Here is a 14361-nt window from a genome sequence, read left to right on the forward strand (position 1 = left end):
GATGCTGCAGAGTGCACTGCAGCCGAGCCTCTGCTGCTATAATAATGGCATTCGATGCCAGTGCACTCTAAGTGTATTCTGCATCACTGCTGTCATCTTCATGCTATGAAATGGAAATGTATTATTACTGGAAAGTGGCAGGCTTGTGAAGAAAGTAAGGGAGCCTAAGAAGTCCAGGAAACAAACTGTACATTAGCAAATATTGAAAAAGTATTAGCATCACATGAGGAAAATATAACTGCTAAAGAATTCATTGAGTTAGATATTCTTTGTGAGGGAACCATGAATACCCATATATATATTTTATATATATATATATATATATTATATATATAAAGATTTCAAAGCTTTTGGTTTTAAGATACCCTTAAAAATCGAGGATGCCAAAGAGTTTGTGGATTATTTATATTACTATTTATGATATTTGAAAATAAAAGATAAGAAAAGTTGAGAGCTGGAGCAGACTCAGTGGCAGAGCACTTGCCTGGCATTCATAAGGTCCTGGGTTAACCTCAGCATTAAATAAAAAAAAAAAGAAAATGAAATGATCGCTTCTCGACCTTTTAGCTGAGATCAAGTGTAAAAAATAAAAGGAAAAGAAAAGAAAACCCAATCAAAACAAACACTAGAGAAATCTTTAAAATACAAGCATATATGACAGCTACTCTGTTGTTAGAGTGATAAATGTCCTGACATATTATGTAGCCTCCAGTTAAACTCTGCTGTTCACTCATGAATGAGAGGGAAAAAGGCCAGAAATATTATTATGAAAAATAGTTTGACCTCAATAATCCTTGAGACGCTTACAGAGGCCCCTATAGGAATCATGTTTGAAGAACCACTTTATGCAAATGTTTCAGAAAGTTTCTAGATAATGTAGACAAATGATTGCTGATGTGATTGTGATATAAGCTGAAGTATCACCTAAAAATGCTGTAACAGCCACAGTTTTGTGTCTCCACAGACTATATAATTCCAGACAGAACACAAACAGGTGTATATTTTGCGTTCCTTTTATCCTTTTTTGTTTGTTTTTTGGTGATGGTGAGGATCTAGCCTTGCACATGCTAGGGTAAGTACTCTTACCACTAAGCGACATCCCCGGTCTCCATTGCTTTTTTGGGGAAAGGGGGGGTAATTAGAGATTGAACCCAGGGCCTTCATACTGATTTTAAAGGCACTTGGCATTTGAGAAGGGATCACCTGTGATCTTTAGAAGTCCCTGTTTGTTATTACGTTTACAGGGTATAATTTCTGTTATAAAAGTCTTAGATTCTAAATCTAGAGAGAAGCACATAACTCCTGTTGTGTTGTAAATGCCAAATGGACAGTAAAGCTTACTCAGTGGCTGAGGGGCACCTTCCATACTTGAGCCTCCAAGAATTATGATCCCAATTTATGATTTAGAACATTTAAAATACATGTTGACCATCTTAGAAATAATCCGAACTACCATAAATATTAAATATGTCAATTTTTTTTCAGTTATGGGAAGAAGATTCTAAACCACAGATCTTTAGTGAACTCAGGTTCAACTCCCCTTCTCATTCTTCCCAGATTAGAAGTCACAACTGTGTGCAGTTAGTGATGAGCCTGTGTCAGATCCTTCAGGTGTATTGGGACGGAAGGAAGGTTGAGAATTCCTGGGCCATATTTTTAATCTCTGCCTTTGTTCCCCCAAGTATACAGAAATTTGAAACTGCTTTGCTTCTTCCTAGTGAAGAGGGGTTTTCTTTTGACTTGGAAGCTAATTTGATGTCTTATTTGTCTTTTCAGGTATGTGAGCTCCTGGGAAGGAGAAAGTAGCTGTTCTCCTGTTTAATTATTCAGATTGTGAAGGCACGGTCCCTGCCTTTGATCTGCTTACAGTCAAATGGAGCAGACACAAGTCAGTGGTTGCAGCATACCACTTAAGGATTCTAAAGTAGGTATGTGGCACTCATCTCTTCTTGGAGAGGGAGAAATTAGGCAGTGCTTCCTGGAGATGTTTTTTGACCTGTGCAGACATTAGGTAGTCAAGGAAAGAGAGGTCGATTCAGGGCTGTTTCATAGATTGTAAATGGTACAAAGGACAGTTACAGGTAGTTGACACCTTTCCAGACTCTCTTCCTTGTTTCTGGATACACTTTCTTTCTCACTTGCACTTGCCCCCTTCAGCTGTTGTTTGGGATGTGGAAGGAAATAGGAGGGTAGGAATCTTTCTCGGCAGCAGACTAATAGACAGGTTTACCAAGAAGTAATGTATATGTCTAGTAATTCCCTCTCTCAAAACTATGTTTCTGCTTTATTAAAGCACAATGAAACCTCAGGTTTGTTGGGTACTTTCCCAGTGAGCGGATTATATTCCTGTCTTCAGTTAGTCTGTTTGAATTTCAGGGCATCTCTTAAACCCTTTCTAGGGAAAGACACACATTTAGGCTTAGGAATGATAACGGGAGAGACAGTAAGATTAGGATCCAAATTCATGGTACAAAAACATTTGCATGTTGTTTGAATCAGCCTCAAGCTTTCTAATTTTTATAGTTCAAATAAATGATAGTTTAATTCTACCAGCAGTGGAGTAAGTGAAAATAAAAAAGAAAACCCTGATTCTGTCAGTCTGGAAAAGTGAAGAACAAGCAGCCCACCAGGGAGTTGTGCCTAATTTTTTTCTGGGATTGGCAATGGAGAAAACAAGCAAGGAAGTAGTGGGACTCAGTCTGTTTGATAAGAACTAGCACCCATGCAGGAGCACCTCTCCCAAAATTATGACTGTCTTCCAGGCAGCAGTGCCCAGGTCATAGTCACTCCTGCCAGGAGACTTCCTGGTGACAGAAAAGATGCTGCCTATCTGGGGTCTTTTTCCAAATAAACTATCACCTTGCATTTAGCTTAATTAACCTTTGGGTGCAGTGAAGGAGGCACATGTGGACAGTTCTGGTCTCCTACGCTTGCAGTTCCAAGTTGTCTTCCCTTTAATATCAAGACGTTAAAGGACAGTGCTTTAAAGGCAGGACCTGGTCATTTTCTCTGGAGACTAAGAAAACAGAGTTCTTGAAGTCAAGCTGACTCTGCATTTAGCCTCCTAAATGAAAAGGTAGATAGAACAGGTCTTGTTTATAAAATAAATCCAAGACCTACTTATCTACCAACAGCAATTAGGCACTTTCCGTGGTTTTACTGTAGAGAATAAGAATAGTAAGTTTATAGATGAGAAAGGTAAAGAAAGGTGTAGTGAGCACATGAAAATCTTACCCTGCTAATAGGTAGGAAGGTGACTGGAAACTGGACATGTGATTTGGTAAGTGAAGGAGAGGATTTTCCTGTAGTGCAGGCTTCCCAGAGCCCAGAAAGTTTTCTAGTGGCAGAATCTCATTAGATAGAGAGCAGTATAGTCACCGAATGCCACATCACAGTGAATTGTGTTGCAGCAACTTCTTGTGTGAATAGAGGAAGATTATGATCTTAACACATTTTGGATGATAAGAAGTATTGAGGTGGCCCTGCTACCCCTGCCTTTGTTCTGCTTTGTACTGATGACCAAGTACACGCTTTAGAAATATTTTTTATTGGATGTGAATGTCATACTACATCTTTTGAACCAGTAGGAAGCCAGTTATCACTACACATATACTTTTTTTTTTTTACACATATACTTTTAAAAATAAAAGGCAGGGCCAGGGATTTAGCTCAGTGGTTCTGCTGCTTGCCTTGCAAGCACAAGGTCCGGAGTTTGATCCCCAGTGCCAAAAAAAAGAACTAATTATTGCCCAAGTCATAGGCAACTTTCAAACTCTTGTCTATTAAGTAATAAGATTAGAACATATATTAATATTAGGATATGAATTATGTCAACATTGTTAAAGTATATATTTCTGATAATATATATATTTTAAAAAAGGGCCAGGGATTTAGCTCAGTGGTTCCACCGCCTGCCTCGCAAGTGCAAGGTGCCAAGTTCAATCCCTGGTACCAAAAAAACAAATAAATAAAAGGCAATTTAATTTTATCATTTGATGTGCCAAATTGCTGATGAACTTTCCAAGTCCATCTAAGAAGGGTGCTGTAAATTCTGAATATTTTGATTACTAAACCCTTGCTGGTTTTCGCCCAGATTCTGTGGTTGCTTGACATATTCTCTTTGCCCTGTGTTAAGGTGGGAAAGCCAAAGCTTCTGTTATGACTTGCTCGGGTTATAAAGTGGTACAGGTAAAGCTACAGGGAGCACAGGTTTTATCATTTGTTTTAACTGCCCAGACTCAGGAACTGTGGCTAAATTTTTTAAAAATGTTTTTCTGTTTTGTTTTTAACAGATTTATCAGCAGGTTGCAGGTGCAAGTGGCCTTGAGGTAAAGACTGCCCCTTGTGGAAACTTAGTTTTAGCAGCTTGTTCATGGTATTTAAAAAAATTGGAATCTTACGAAAAAACAAGTTATGTTTAGTTTTGTTCTAGACATTTTTTTCTTACAGAAGTTGAGAAAGATGTTTTAAAAAAAGGTTCATTGTGCTAAATAATTGTGATCCTTGAAGTTGGTTGTTTCCCTTCTTTAAATTGAGTGAATTTTAAATGTTAAAGATGACTCCAGACAGTTTATTCTTGGTAAAATACTTTATTAAAATCTAAACAAGTGTCAAATTTTATCCATGTTCAAATTACTTGTGCAATATTCCATAAAGCCTACTAGAACCCTGTATTCAAACATGTCTGAGGTGTGATTACCTTATTTCCTACTTGGTAGTTTCTGTTTCAATAGTTGGGAACATTGTTGAGTATGTACATATGTATATATTGTTTACAACTGAACAATTTCTGTAGTTTCATCTGCTGCACCTTATTTCAGGGAAGGTGATACAGCTTGTCATGGCAGCTCTGTGTGTGTGTGTGTGTGTGTGTGTAACAAGCTATTACATTGTCAGGGTGTATGGTTAATTTGGGAATCTGAGCTACTGTTCCCACCAGTAGACAGTTTCATAGAAGATGAGAGGTGTCCCACGGGTCAGACTTTGAGTGTACTGGAAAACTTGAGAGTTTAAAGTAAGCAATTTTTTCATCTAATGAAACCTTAAGTGATGACTTTAGGGTATGTTGTGTTTAGAGCAGTGTCCATGGCACAGGATATTAAATCGTCTCTGGTGCTAATTACCCCACAAGTAGACTTCTTTCCCTGCAGCTTGACTCAGCTTTGGCAGTGCTGTGTGCAGAGCTTACGTGGCAGCTGGGGATGTGAGCTAGAGAACCAGGAATGCAGCTGACAGCTGGGCCCCAAGGTCACTGGATGGCACAGGGCCATGAGGCAGGCTAACTGAGAGCCACTGGCTAGAGACCACTGCCCTCCAGTGCACAGCATTGCTCCTTGGTGGGTGGATGATTTAAGAAATTGTACACTTGCTATATGCTGTGTACTGTTAAGGGCTCTTAAGTTTGTCATTAAGTCTGCTTCTCCTATCAGAAAAGTAGTATTACGTTTCCCTTGGTTTGAAGGGAAATAGAAAGGCTGGAAAATTAGGTGACTTTTCTATGTTATGAAGCAAAGTAGTCAAATCCTGGCCTTCTGATTTCGAATCTGGCTCTTCACATTGCAGGAGCATTCCTAGAATCACTTTAGACCAGTGTTTTCTTTTGTATTCTCATCTTCCCCCAACCCCTGCCACAAACACACAGTGGAAGGCCCATGTTCAAGTGGAGGCTGCAGTGTGTGTGTGCAGTAGTAGTAAGGAGTGCTCCATGTTCAGCTGCCCCTCTCTTCACTTCATGTGTCTTCATCCTCTCTCTGGCCAGGGGTCTTATGCTGGAGTTTTCAAGGCGCTCGCCATGGCTCACATGGAGAGCAGCGAGGCCAAAAAGCAGTGGTTGGATAAAGATACTTAACAAGTATTGGGGTACACCTGCTGTGTGTTAGTCCTTGGTGTGCAAGTGATGAATCAGACACTGTCCCTGCATTCACGGAAGTGCGCGTGACAGAGGTGATCTCAAAGCCAGAGTGGCATGAGCACTGTGAGGGCAAGGATGAGGCATTCCTAAGTGTCCGGTGCACCATTGAGCAGGAGGCTCAGAGGCCTTGTAAGGGCAGCCTCTTGCATTCCCAGATCTGTTCTTGGTAACTGATGAAATATGAATGACAGGGGCTGCTGAAGCTTCAATACTTTCCTGACTCCCTGGAGCTCCAGAGGCCTCAAAGACACACTATCTTACAGATGCAGACAAATGCAGTTTGACCCCTTGAGAGCCCTTTGAGTTCACTTACTCAGATCCCTCATTTCCTTAATTTTACAGCTCAGCCTATTGAGACTACCCTAGTGTTACACAGGCAGCAGTGCCCAGGACTAGACTCGAGGTTGGGGAAAGGAGTGTCGGCACATCAGCCTGCCAGGTCACAACATGAGCCACAAATTACGCCGAATACATGAACCAGCCTGAATGTCATATTCAGCCAACTGAGGCACAAGTGGTTGAGGAAGGCACAGAAACGAAAAAGGAAAGACTCAGAAAGGTCTAATAGAAAGTGGCATGCATTGGCATTGAAATGCCATTACATATCTTTAGATACCCAGGTTTTTCCAGAGAAAAACAGGGGTGCACAAATCGATGAAGCTGACAACTGAATGTATATAGATGCTGAGCAATGTCCACATTGAAAAAAGACAACTTTGAATTCTCATAGTCTAATAGGATGCCAATCTTCTTTGGGGGAACAGTTATTCTTATATCTGGAGTTGTCCTGTTGTGCAGAAATTCATACTTATGCCTGAAAATTAGATGTTGATACAACAAAACTTCAGAAAATCTGTAGATGAGCTATTTATAGAACATTTCATATTTTATTCATCCTCCTATGATTGTATTTTCTTTAATAAATGGCTACCAATGTAACTGGTCATTTCCAAAGCTATATATCTTCTTCTAAACTTTGTTGTAAGAAAAATTTTTAAACATTGTTGCTGAGCAACCTCTTAACCTAAGAAACTTGTATGTAGACTCATGAGCTGATACTGCATTGAAGTTAGCATAGAAATAGAACACATCTGAAACATTTGGGTCTCAAGGCTTCACTATGTAGACCCTTTGTAATAAAGACATTTGAGGGAGGGAGAGCCCCTGTGGGCTTTCGTGTGACATGGTGGGCCTTTTTGTGTAGACACGGTGTGCACAGGTACTCTGAAGTGTCCAGATCTTAAAACTTCAACCCACACAGGGCATCCACCTTCAGGCAGGCTAAGTGTCCTGTGTGCTTTGCAAAGTGCCTGCTGAAACCAACACCAGCTGCAGGCCTGCCCTAACCCTGCTGCCGACAAACATCTGAAGAGCTGTGTACCCCCATACCAGGCCAGAACACTGGGGTGAACACTTGAAATAGGATCTGCACGTGTGAGAGCAAGCCAGGCTGTCTCTGTCCCAGTTTGTCTTACCTCCCCATGGCTTCTTTTCTGAACACAGCAGCTACCAAAGCCAGAAGAGCCCTTCCTTCCCAACAACCAATACAGTCTAAGACTGTGAACCAAAAAGTAAGAGTCTGCTGGGAAACTTCACCGTCCGCTTGTCACACAGCCTCTCCTATGTCTTTCCGAGATAGGACTGCAAGAAACTTCCCGCTCTAGCTCCAGCGCTTGGCCTTGCTTTTGCCTTTCCTTTGATTCTTTCTCAGGTGTCCACCCCTCTTCTTTTAACCCCACACCTGTCCTCCTACACAGATTCCTATACACTTCTCTTATTCTCCTATTTTACCCTCAACCTTGTTCTTACCTTTCTAAAGAAGAGGAAACTTTGATCATTAGTCTTACTTGAGGCAGACTCTCAGGTCATATCTGACTCAGTGCATAGTAATTCCTGCATGCCCAAACTGGTTCTGAGGATTAGTAGAGTTCAGTGTAGTGTAAATCTTATGGGGGAAGCTGGTCTTCCCAGTTATGCTTAGGCATGATGATAAGGTTTAAATAACCATGAGGCAAGGTCATGGGGACAGAACACTGGACAAAAAGGCAGGTTAGAGACTCCATATTACACGGGGTCCTGGGAAAGGAGTGTGGGGTTTTTGTTGTTGTTTTCCAATTTTCAAAGCAAAGGTTGTAACCATGGCCTTCTAAATGAACATCTTGTCCACTGGCCTGGGCTCTGTGCAGTTACCTCCATTCACATGAAATTACTCCATTATAGCAGAAGCCTTAATTGTTAATCTCCTTATCCACATTGACTTAAAAGATGGAATCAGAGTTTCAAATCAAACTGTATCCACTTAATAACACTGAAGCTGAGCATAAATGAAAATCTGGCATTTAGTGGAGAATAATGCAGTCCTTGGAGCCAGACTGCCTGGGTTTGAATCCAGTTCTGAGTCCACACAGGGTGGGTTATCCACTGCTCAAGCAGTGTCACAGTCATACAACTGAGAAGTAAATGAGATAATGCATGGAAGACTGTTGGCCCCTGGTGAGACCTCCACTGGTGTCAGCTCTCTTAATGTCAAAAGCTGCTCTTTCTCTTGGTTAGACTTTAAAGAAAATAGCTGGCTACAGCTCCTGAAATACCTGTGAATATTTTATACACAAGATGTAGAAAACCTCTGGCTCAAACCTTACAAGTTTTAGTCTTGGGTATTCAGAGTTTGTTTTACCTTGATGCGGCAAATGTGTGCTTCATGCACCAGGAGAGGCCATTTGCACCCAGGTCCTCCTGCTTAGGGACATCTTCAAAGGCCACACCAACTGTGTAGTCCAAACACTCGTCCACCTCCACCTCCCAGTAATGGCGCCCTCGGACCGGAATTAGATTTCCCATGACGGCAACACACCTGGTTTAGGAAGCAGAAACATGTCTGATTTGGGGGTCCCAAGCCAGGCTGTGCATGTGAGTGATGTCAGCTGCTGAGGTCAGTGGGTAGTGGTCTGTGAATGTGGAGGTAGGAGCACCTTACTTGTACCTGGAGCTCTCAAAGCTCAGTGGGCTGATGCTGAAGACTAGAAGAGGAATATTACAGTGCCTGGTCATGAGAGGAGGGAGACAGACACTGGACCCATCAAAGAGTCTCTGTTGGCTCTTACTGGTTAGGGCTTTTCTAGTAATAATCGAGGATTGATTTGTTTGTTCATTAAAAAAAAAAGATTAAAAATTCACAAGCATGTGCTGGAAGGTCATGAACTGGCTGTCACTTGCTTACAATACAATACAAGAGGCTGTCCGACCCTCCTTTAACCCTGATGTCAGGAGTGATTACAGGCAGATGCGAAGAATTCAGAGGCTGAGCCAAGAGGAATGAGATCACACCTTCCTCCCAAATCATCAAAATCTGCCTGCAAGTTCCACTGCCAGTAAAGGGTTATATTCTACAACAGAGGGAGGTAGTAACCACAAACTCAGTTTCCAGTTTAATCCCAGTTCACCTCTTAATAGTATGCCCTTAATGCTGGGCATGGTGGTGAACATTTATCATCCCAGCACTGTGGGAGGCTGAGGCAGGAGAATTTCAAGCTCCAGTCCCATCAGGGCAACTTGGCAACCTAGTAAGACCCTGTCTCAAAAATAAAAAAGGACTGGGAGTATATCTCACTGAAGGTCCTGGGTACAATTCCCAGTACTGCCACACAAAAAGTTTTCATAAGAAAGGGATTAAGAATTCCAACACAGTGGCACATACCTGTGATCCTAGCACTCTGGGAGGCTGAGGCAGGAGGATGGCAAGTTCAAGTACCACCTGGGGAATTTAGTGACATCCTGTCAAAAAATAAAGGTGCTGGGGATATAGCTCAGTGCAACAAAAGCCCTGGGTTTAATTCCCAGCAGCACCAAAAAAAAAAAAAAAGCCCTTGGCCTAGGGCAAGTTCCTTAACTTCACTATGCCTCAGTTTCCTCATCTGTCACTGGGGTAAAAGAGTCTGGGCTCCCCCTGCTGTTGCGATAACTGAAAGAATCCACATAAAGCCCTGTGAACACAACAGTGGCGTGGTCCTTCCCCCTCTGCCACCCTCTGCATGGCACACACACACATACCCAGCCTCAGGGTATTATGCACTAGCTCTGCTGAATCTGTGAGTCCCTCTCACCCACCTTCCTGCTCACTTGGGTCTCTGCAGCCTCCTGCATGGTCTGTTTCTTTCTTGCCTTTCCCTCTCCCTCCCTAGCTCACGTGTCACCATCCTTTGTGATATTTCCAAGATGTGCACATGATCATGTCTGTTCCCCTGCTTTAAGTCCTCAAGTTAATCCCACCACCTAAAGGATAAAATCCACTTTCTTTTGCACCAAGCCTTATCCACCTCCGGCGTCACCTCCACCTCTTCTCAGCGCAGGCCCTGTACAGCAGGCATGCTAAACTACTCATGGTTCTCCAAATAGCATCTTCCTGGCTTCGCATAGGTACAAAGCACTTGTCTGTCTTGTTGGCCTAGGGAACTATTCATCCCTCAAAATTCCAGCCTTCCAAGAATTCTTCCTTGGACCTCAAACAGTGTCTTGTCTGCATGTCTGTCTCCTCTTTTACAGGTGTCTACATCAGCCCTACCTGCAGATTGGAGCCTCATGTGGACAGAGATGTTCATTTCTTCACCTTCAGTACACAGTACAGCTCTTTGCAGGGCCACAGATACATTGGCAGCTTATTAAAGTGAGACTAACTCAGCTTGGCTGGACCCCAAAAAGCCAAGAAGAAAGCAATAGATGCTCAGTACTCCCCAATTTCAAGGTGAGATGCTAGAACTTTTAGAGATAAGTGCCCAAAACTGCAACCCAAAACCTACTTCTTTATGGCAAAGTGCCAACACTGTAATTAAACCTGAATACTGAGGTTTTAGTTTAGAAAAAACAACCCATACCTTCACATCTCTCGTCTTAAAAGAAAAACACAATAACATGTGTGCCATAGGTTCGCTACCACTGGGCTAGACTATCCAAGAGACACTGGCAAAGGAAATGGCCAAAACCAACTTGTAGTGCAACACCAGAGTCAAGTTGCAAAAGCCTGAGGTTGTGTCTGCCCAGAAAGCTCCCTCAAAGAAAGCAGGACAGCAACAGCTGGGTCGGAGGTGTGTGTTTCCCAGGTATGACTGGAACCCACCATAGGAAAGCTGTCTCAGTGTTCTGTTTGATTTTTTTGTGGGGGTGGGGGTGGGGGTGGGAGGTGGGGGAGAAAGAGTCTAGAGTCATAGTGTTGGGTGCGTCGGCTTGTGAGGGGCCACCAGCGGCTGGGGCTCCTGTGTTAACAGCTGCAGTCAGAGGGGCCACAACAACGTCCATGAGAGTCAGTGCTAAGTGTGTCGCTGCCTGTCAGGCAGGACCTGGATGCTTCTTACTCCTCTCTCTCAGGTTGAATGGGTGAATGGGTGGTGGAGGGAAGGGATAAAACTGTTTTCGTCTATACTCTGCAGTTCTGCTGTTTCACAGGAAAACACGCAGTGAGTGCTTACTTCATGGGCAGTAGAAAGACAGCTAGGAGCCATTGGTGAGGAAGAGCCAGCTGAGGGGTGCTTTAAGACCCACACAGGGAGGCCAGGCTCAGCTTCCATCAGGGGCTCTTCCAGCCCTCAGATGAAAGCTGCTTTTCTTCCTTGAAAGATCCTCCATTCTCCAAAATCTACCTGCCAAGGACACCTTCTTCCCTGGCTCCCAGCATGTTACTGTTTAATCCTGGAAACTCAGCCCTACCGCTCTTCTTTTATTGCTTTGACTTTTTTTCTCAGTATATTTGCCTTTTAAGTCTTTTGTACATCTTTGGAGAAAGAATGACAGCACCAGTAAATTACCTCAACATGGAGTGCTGAGCTCTGGACAGCAGGTAGAGATGGTGGCAGGTGGGATGACTCCTCTCTCAGGCTGGGCCCCTATAGGACAGGCTTGCTCTGTACGCCTGCCCAGGGATTTTATGCAAGGTGTCTCAGGGTGGGAGGAAGAGCCCTGGGCTCAGCAGCAGGAGACTGAGTCCTGTTTCTGTCCTTCCACTCTGACCCATGACCCATACCCCCACGAAGTCCTTGGGGGCCACCATGGCCTCACAGGAGTGCCCTCCCCTGCCAGGCCTTCCCTCTCATTTTTGGGATTCCCTTTCCCCCTGTGAGGCGTTGTCTGTTTATCATAACCCCACTCCCTGGCCCAGCGGTGTTACCAGAGCAGTTCTGAGAGCATCCTGTTGAGCAGGTGTGTGTGTGTAGTACCTGTTGAACTAGGTCTGGCTGGGGAGTGTGCGTGTGTGTGTGTGTGTGTGTAGTACCTGGTGAACTGGGTCTGGCTGGGCAGTGGCTCCCGAGTGAGACTTTTCCTTTCACTTCGGATCACCATAAACCCATCTTCTGAAATGTTCAACCAGGGGTGGCAGGTGGCCTTATTCAGGGGAAAGTAGCTTCCTGCAGGACAGGGAACACAGAAGATGCCCGGACAGTCACAGTGCAGCAGTCTGCACAGGAATCCCACATGTGGGTACAGTGTCCCCAGCACCCCTCAGAGTCACAGCCTCCTGTGGACAAGTGGCAGCTATGCTGGAAGGGACAGCACTTGGGCCTGGCATGGAGCGAAGCTGTTCACACATCTTATCCATCGGTCCCCACGACCACCCACAGAAACAGGTGTTACTGTCTGTTTAGTAGGTCAGGAAGCTGAGGCGCAAGTGGGTAAGAAATTGGCTGGCAAATGATAAGACTCAAATTTGAACCCCACTGTGATTCCCGTGGCTGTGCCCTTGTGTCTGGGCTGCAAATGCCTGTGCCCAGACAAGAATTTCTAACTTGCCTGCCAAGGGAAACAAGTCAAGGGAATTCTTAATGATCATTTGATAAACGTTAGCAAAATTCAACATCTGCCTTGCAGTTAGGATAATGGGGGAGAAGGAAAGAGATGAGTCACCCTCAAATCATGACTAAAACAAAGCTCATCAAGAAGTTGTACAGATCTAATAAAAGTTATGAATAAAAAAGATTATTTAGGAACATAGTACCTCCTCCTCCATTACTGTCTCTGAGACCACTTCTTTCTTTCCCATTCTGTCACTTTTCATTGTCTCAAACTTTGGTTCAAGCATCACCACCAAACTGTTCACAATTACTTTTACAGCTCTTGCCACTAGGAACTTTATTTGCTGACTCTGGAAAGGGAGACACATTCCCACCTAACAACTAACAGTCAGTGGCTTCTACTGCCCTTTCTGTTCTCAGGCAAAGATCATTTTTGAATATATATTTTTTGTTGATTAATGTTCATGAAAGTTTTCTATAAGTATTGTACACTCTTAAAAACCTTATGTGCAGGGCTGGGGATTTAGCTCAGTGGTTCCGGCGCCTGCGGTGCAAGCACAAGGTCCCAAGTTCTATCCTCAGTACCAAAAAAAAAAAATTTTTGCTCTGGGGGATACTGAAGCAGGAGGATTGCAAGTTCAAGTCCAGCCTGGACAACTTAGGGAGACTGTCTCAAAATAAAAAATAAAGTAAGAGAGCTGGGGATGTAGCTCAATGCAGAGGCCCTGGGTTTAATTCCCAGGGCTATACATGCACATAAAAATTCTTTGAACAAATGGATTCAGAGACGACTGAATAATCAAGAGCTAGCTGTACCTTTTCCTCCCTATTTTCTTTTACTGAAATAGCCAGGATTTGATATTTCAAAACAAGCCAGCACAAAAAATTAGAACTGCAAATAACCAAAAGAAGGCCCCAGCACAAGACAAAAAAACCCCGAGTCCTGCTTCTGGCACTCACCCTTTCCAGCTCTGTGGCTGTGGGTGGCTGCTGAACTTCTTGCCCATCCACATGGAAGGAATATAAATGGAGGCTGGTCTTGGCCCTCTCCCAGCCTTAGAAAGGAGTACACAATGGCCCAGTGTCTCAGTGAAAGATCCCCATCAAGAGCATGTTGTTCGGAGTGCTGGGCCAGTCTGTGGCTCCTGTCACCCACACAGCAGGTCCAGCCGGGTGTGCGCCGAGAGGTGTGGAAAAGCCACCTGGCTGCTGCACACCTTGGCACAGCTCAGCAAGGAGGGTCAGGGTGACAGGCAATGGGAGGATGTTGCTAGTGAGTCTGCTGACTCAAGACTTGGAAGCGAGAGGAAGCTGTTTTCTGACAGGGATGGCACACAAGAGATGGGGCCAGGGGCTGGGTGGGAGGTGGGTCAAGGCCAGGGGCTCTTCTGGGAATTTCATCAGGACCCTGTCACAAGGGAGGAACTCAGCCTGGGTAAGATTTGAGGTGCTGGGCCGCCCAGATCCATGGCTGAGCCTCTGGCCCACCTGAGGGGCCTAGAGAAAAACTACTCAGCTACCAAATTGTAGTGACTTGGGTCTTCATTCATCTGTAAAACCAGACCACAGGGCTTCAGTCCCCCAGAACCCTTTCCAGGCCTGCCCTGTGTCCTATGCACACTCATCTGTTTTCTGGTGACATCACAGCAACATGGGGTCTGCCACCAAGTG

General features: G+C 44.0%; 1 protein-coding gene, 1 long non-coding RNA gene and 1 other non-coding gene across 10 annotated transcripts in view; 2 read left to right on the forward strand and 1 right to left on the reverse strand.

Moving 5' to 3' along the window:
• The first annotated feature begins 1776 nt into the window (after positions 1-1776).
• The window catches only part of LOC101703149 (uncharacterized), a 37185-nt gene continuing 24600 nt past the window's right edge, over positions 1777-14361 (forward strand). For all 4 annotated transcript variants that reach the window (XR_015441830.1, XR_015441831.1, XR_015441832.1 and 1 more), the window contains exons 1-3: positions 1777-1928; positions 4293-4328; positions 6254-10652. This is a non-coding gene — a long non-coding RNA (uncharacterized LOC101703149). The remainder of the gene's footprint in view (positions 1929-4292; positions 4329-6253; positions 10653-14361) is intronic.
• LOC147824899 (small Cajal body-specific RNA 15) lies at positions 3010-3136 on the forward strand. The gene has a single exon (XR_015441869.1).
• Positions 6457-14361, reverse strand: part of Fsd2 (fibronectin type III and SPRY domain containing 2) — a 58234-nt gene continuing 50329 nt past the window's right edge. For all 5 annotated transcript variants that reach the window (XM_021264881.2, XM_013075102.3, XM_087188523.1 and 2 more), the window contains 3 exons: positions 12174-12306; positions 8589-8765; positions 6457-6725 (listed from right to left, as the gene is read on the reverse strand). In XM_021264881.2, the coding sequence (XP_021120540.1) occupies positions 6473-6725; positions 8589-8765; positions 12174-12306 (563 nt within the window). In that variant the 3' untranslated portion in view covers positions 6457-6472. The remainder of the gene's footprint in view (positions 6726-8588; positions 8766-12173; positions 12307-14361) is intronic.

This window comes from Heterocephalus glaber, unplaced genomic scaffold (assembly GCF_053883595.1).
Source record: "Heterocephalus glaber isolate CG9 unplaced genomic scaffold, H.glaber_assembly_v1.0 deba00001531, whole genome shotgun sequence".
NCBI classification, from domain to species: domain Eukaryota; kingdom Metazoa; phylum Chordata; class Mammalia; order Rodentia; family Bathyergidae; genus Heterocephalus; species Heterocephalus glaber.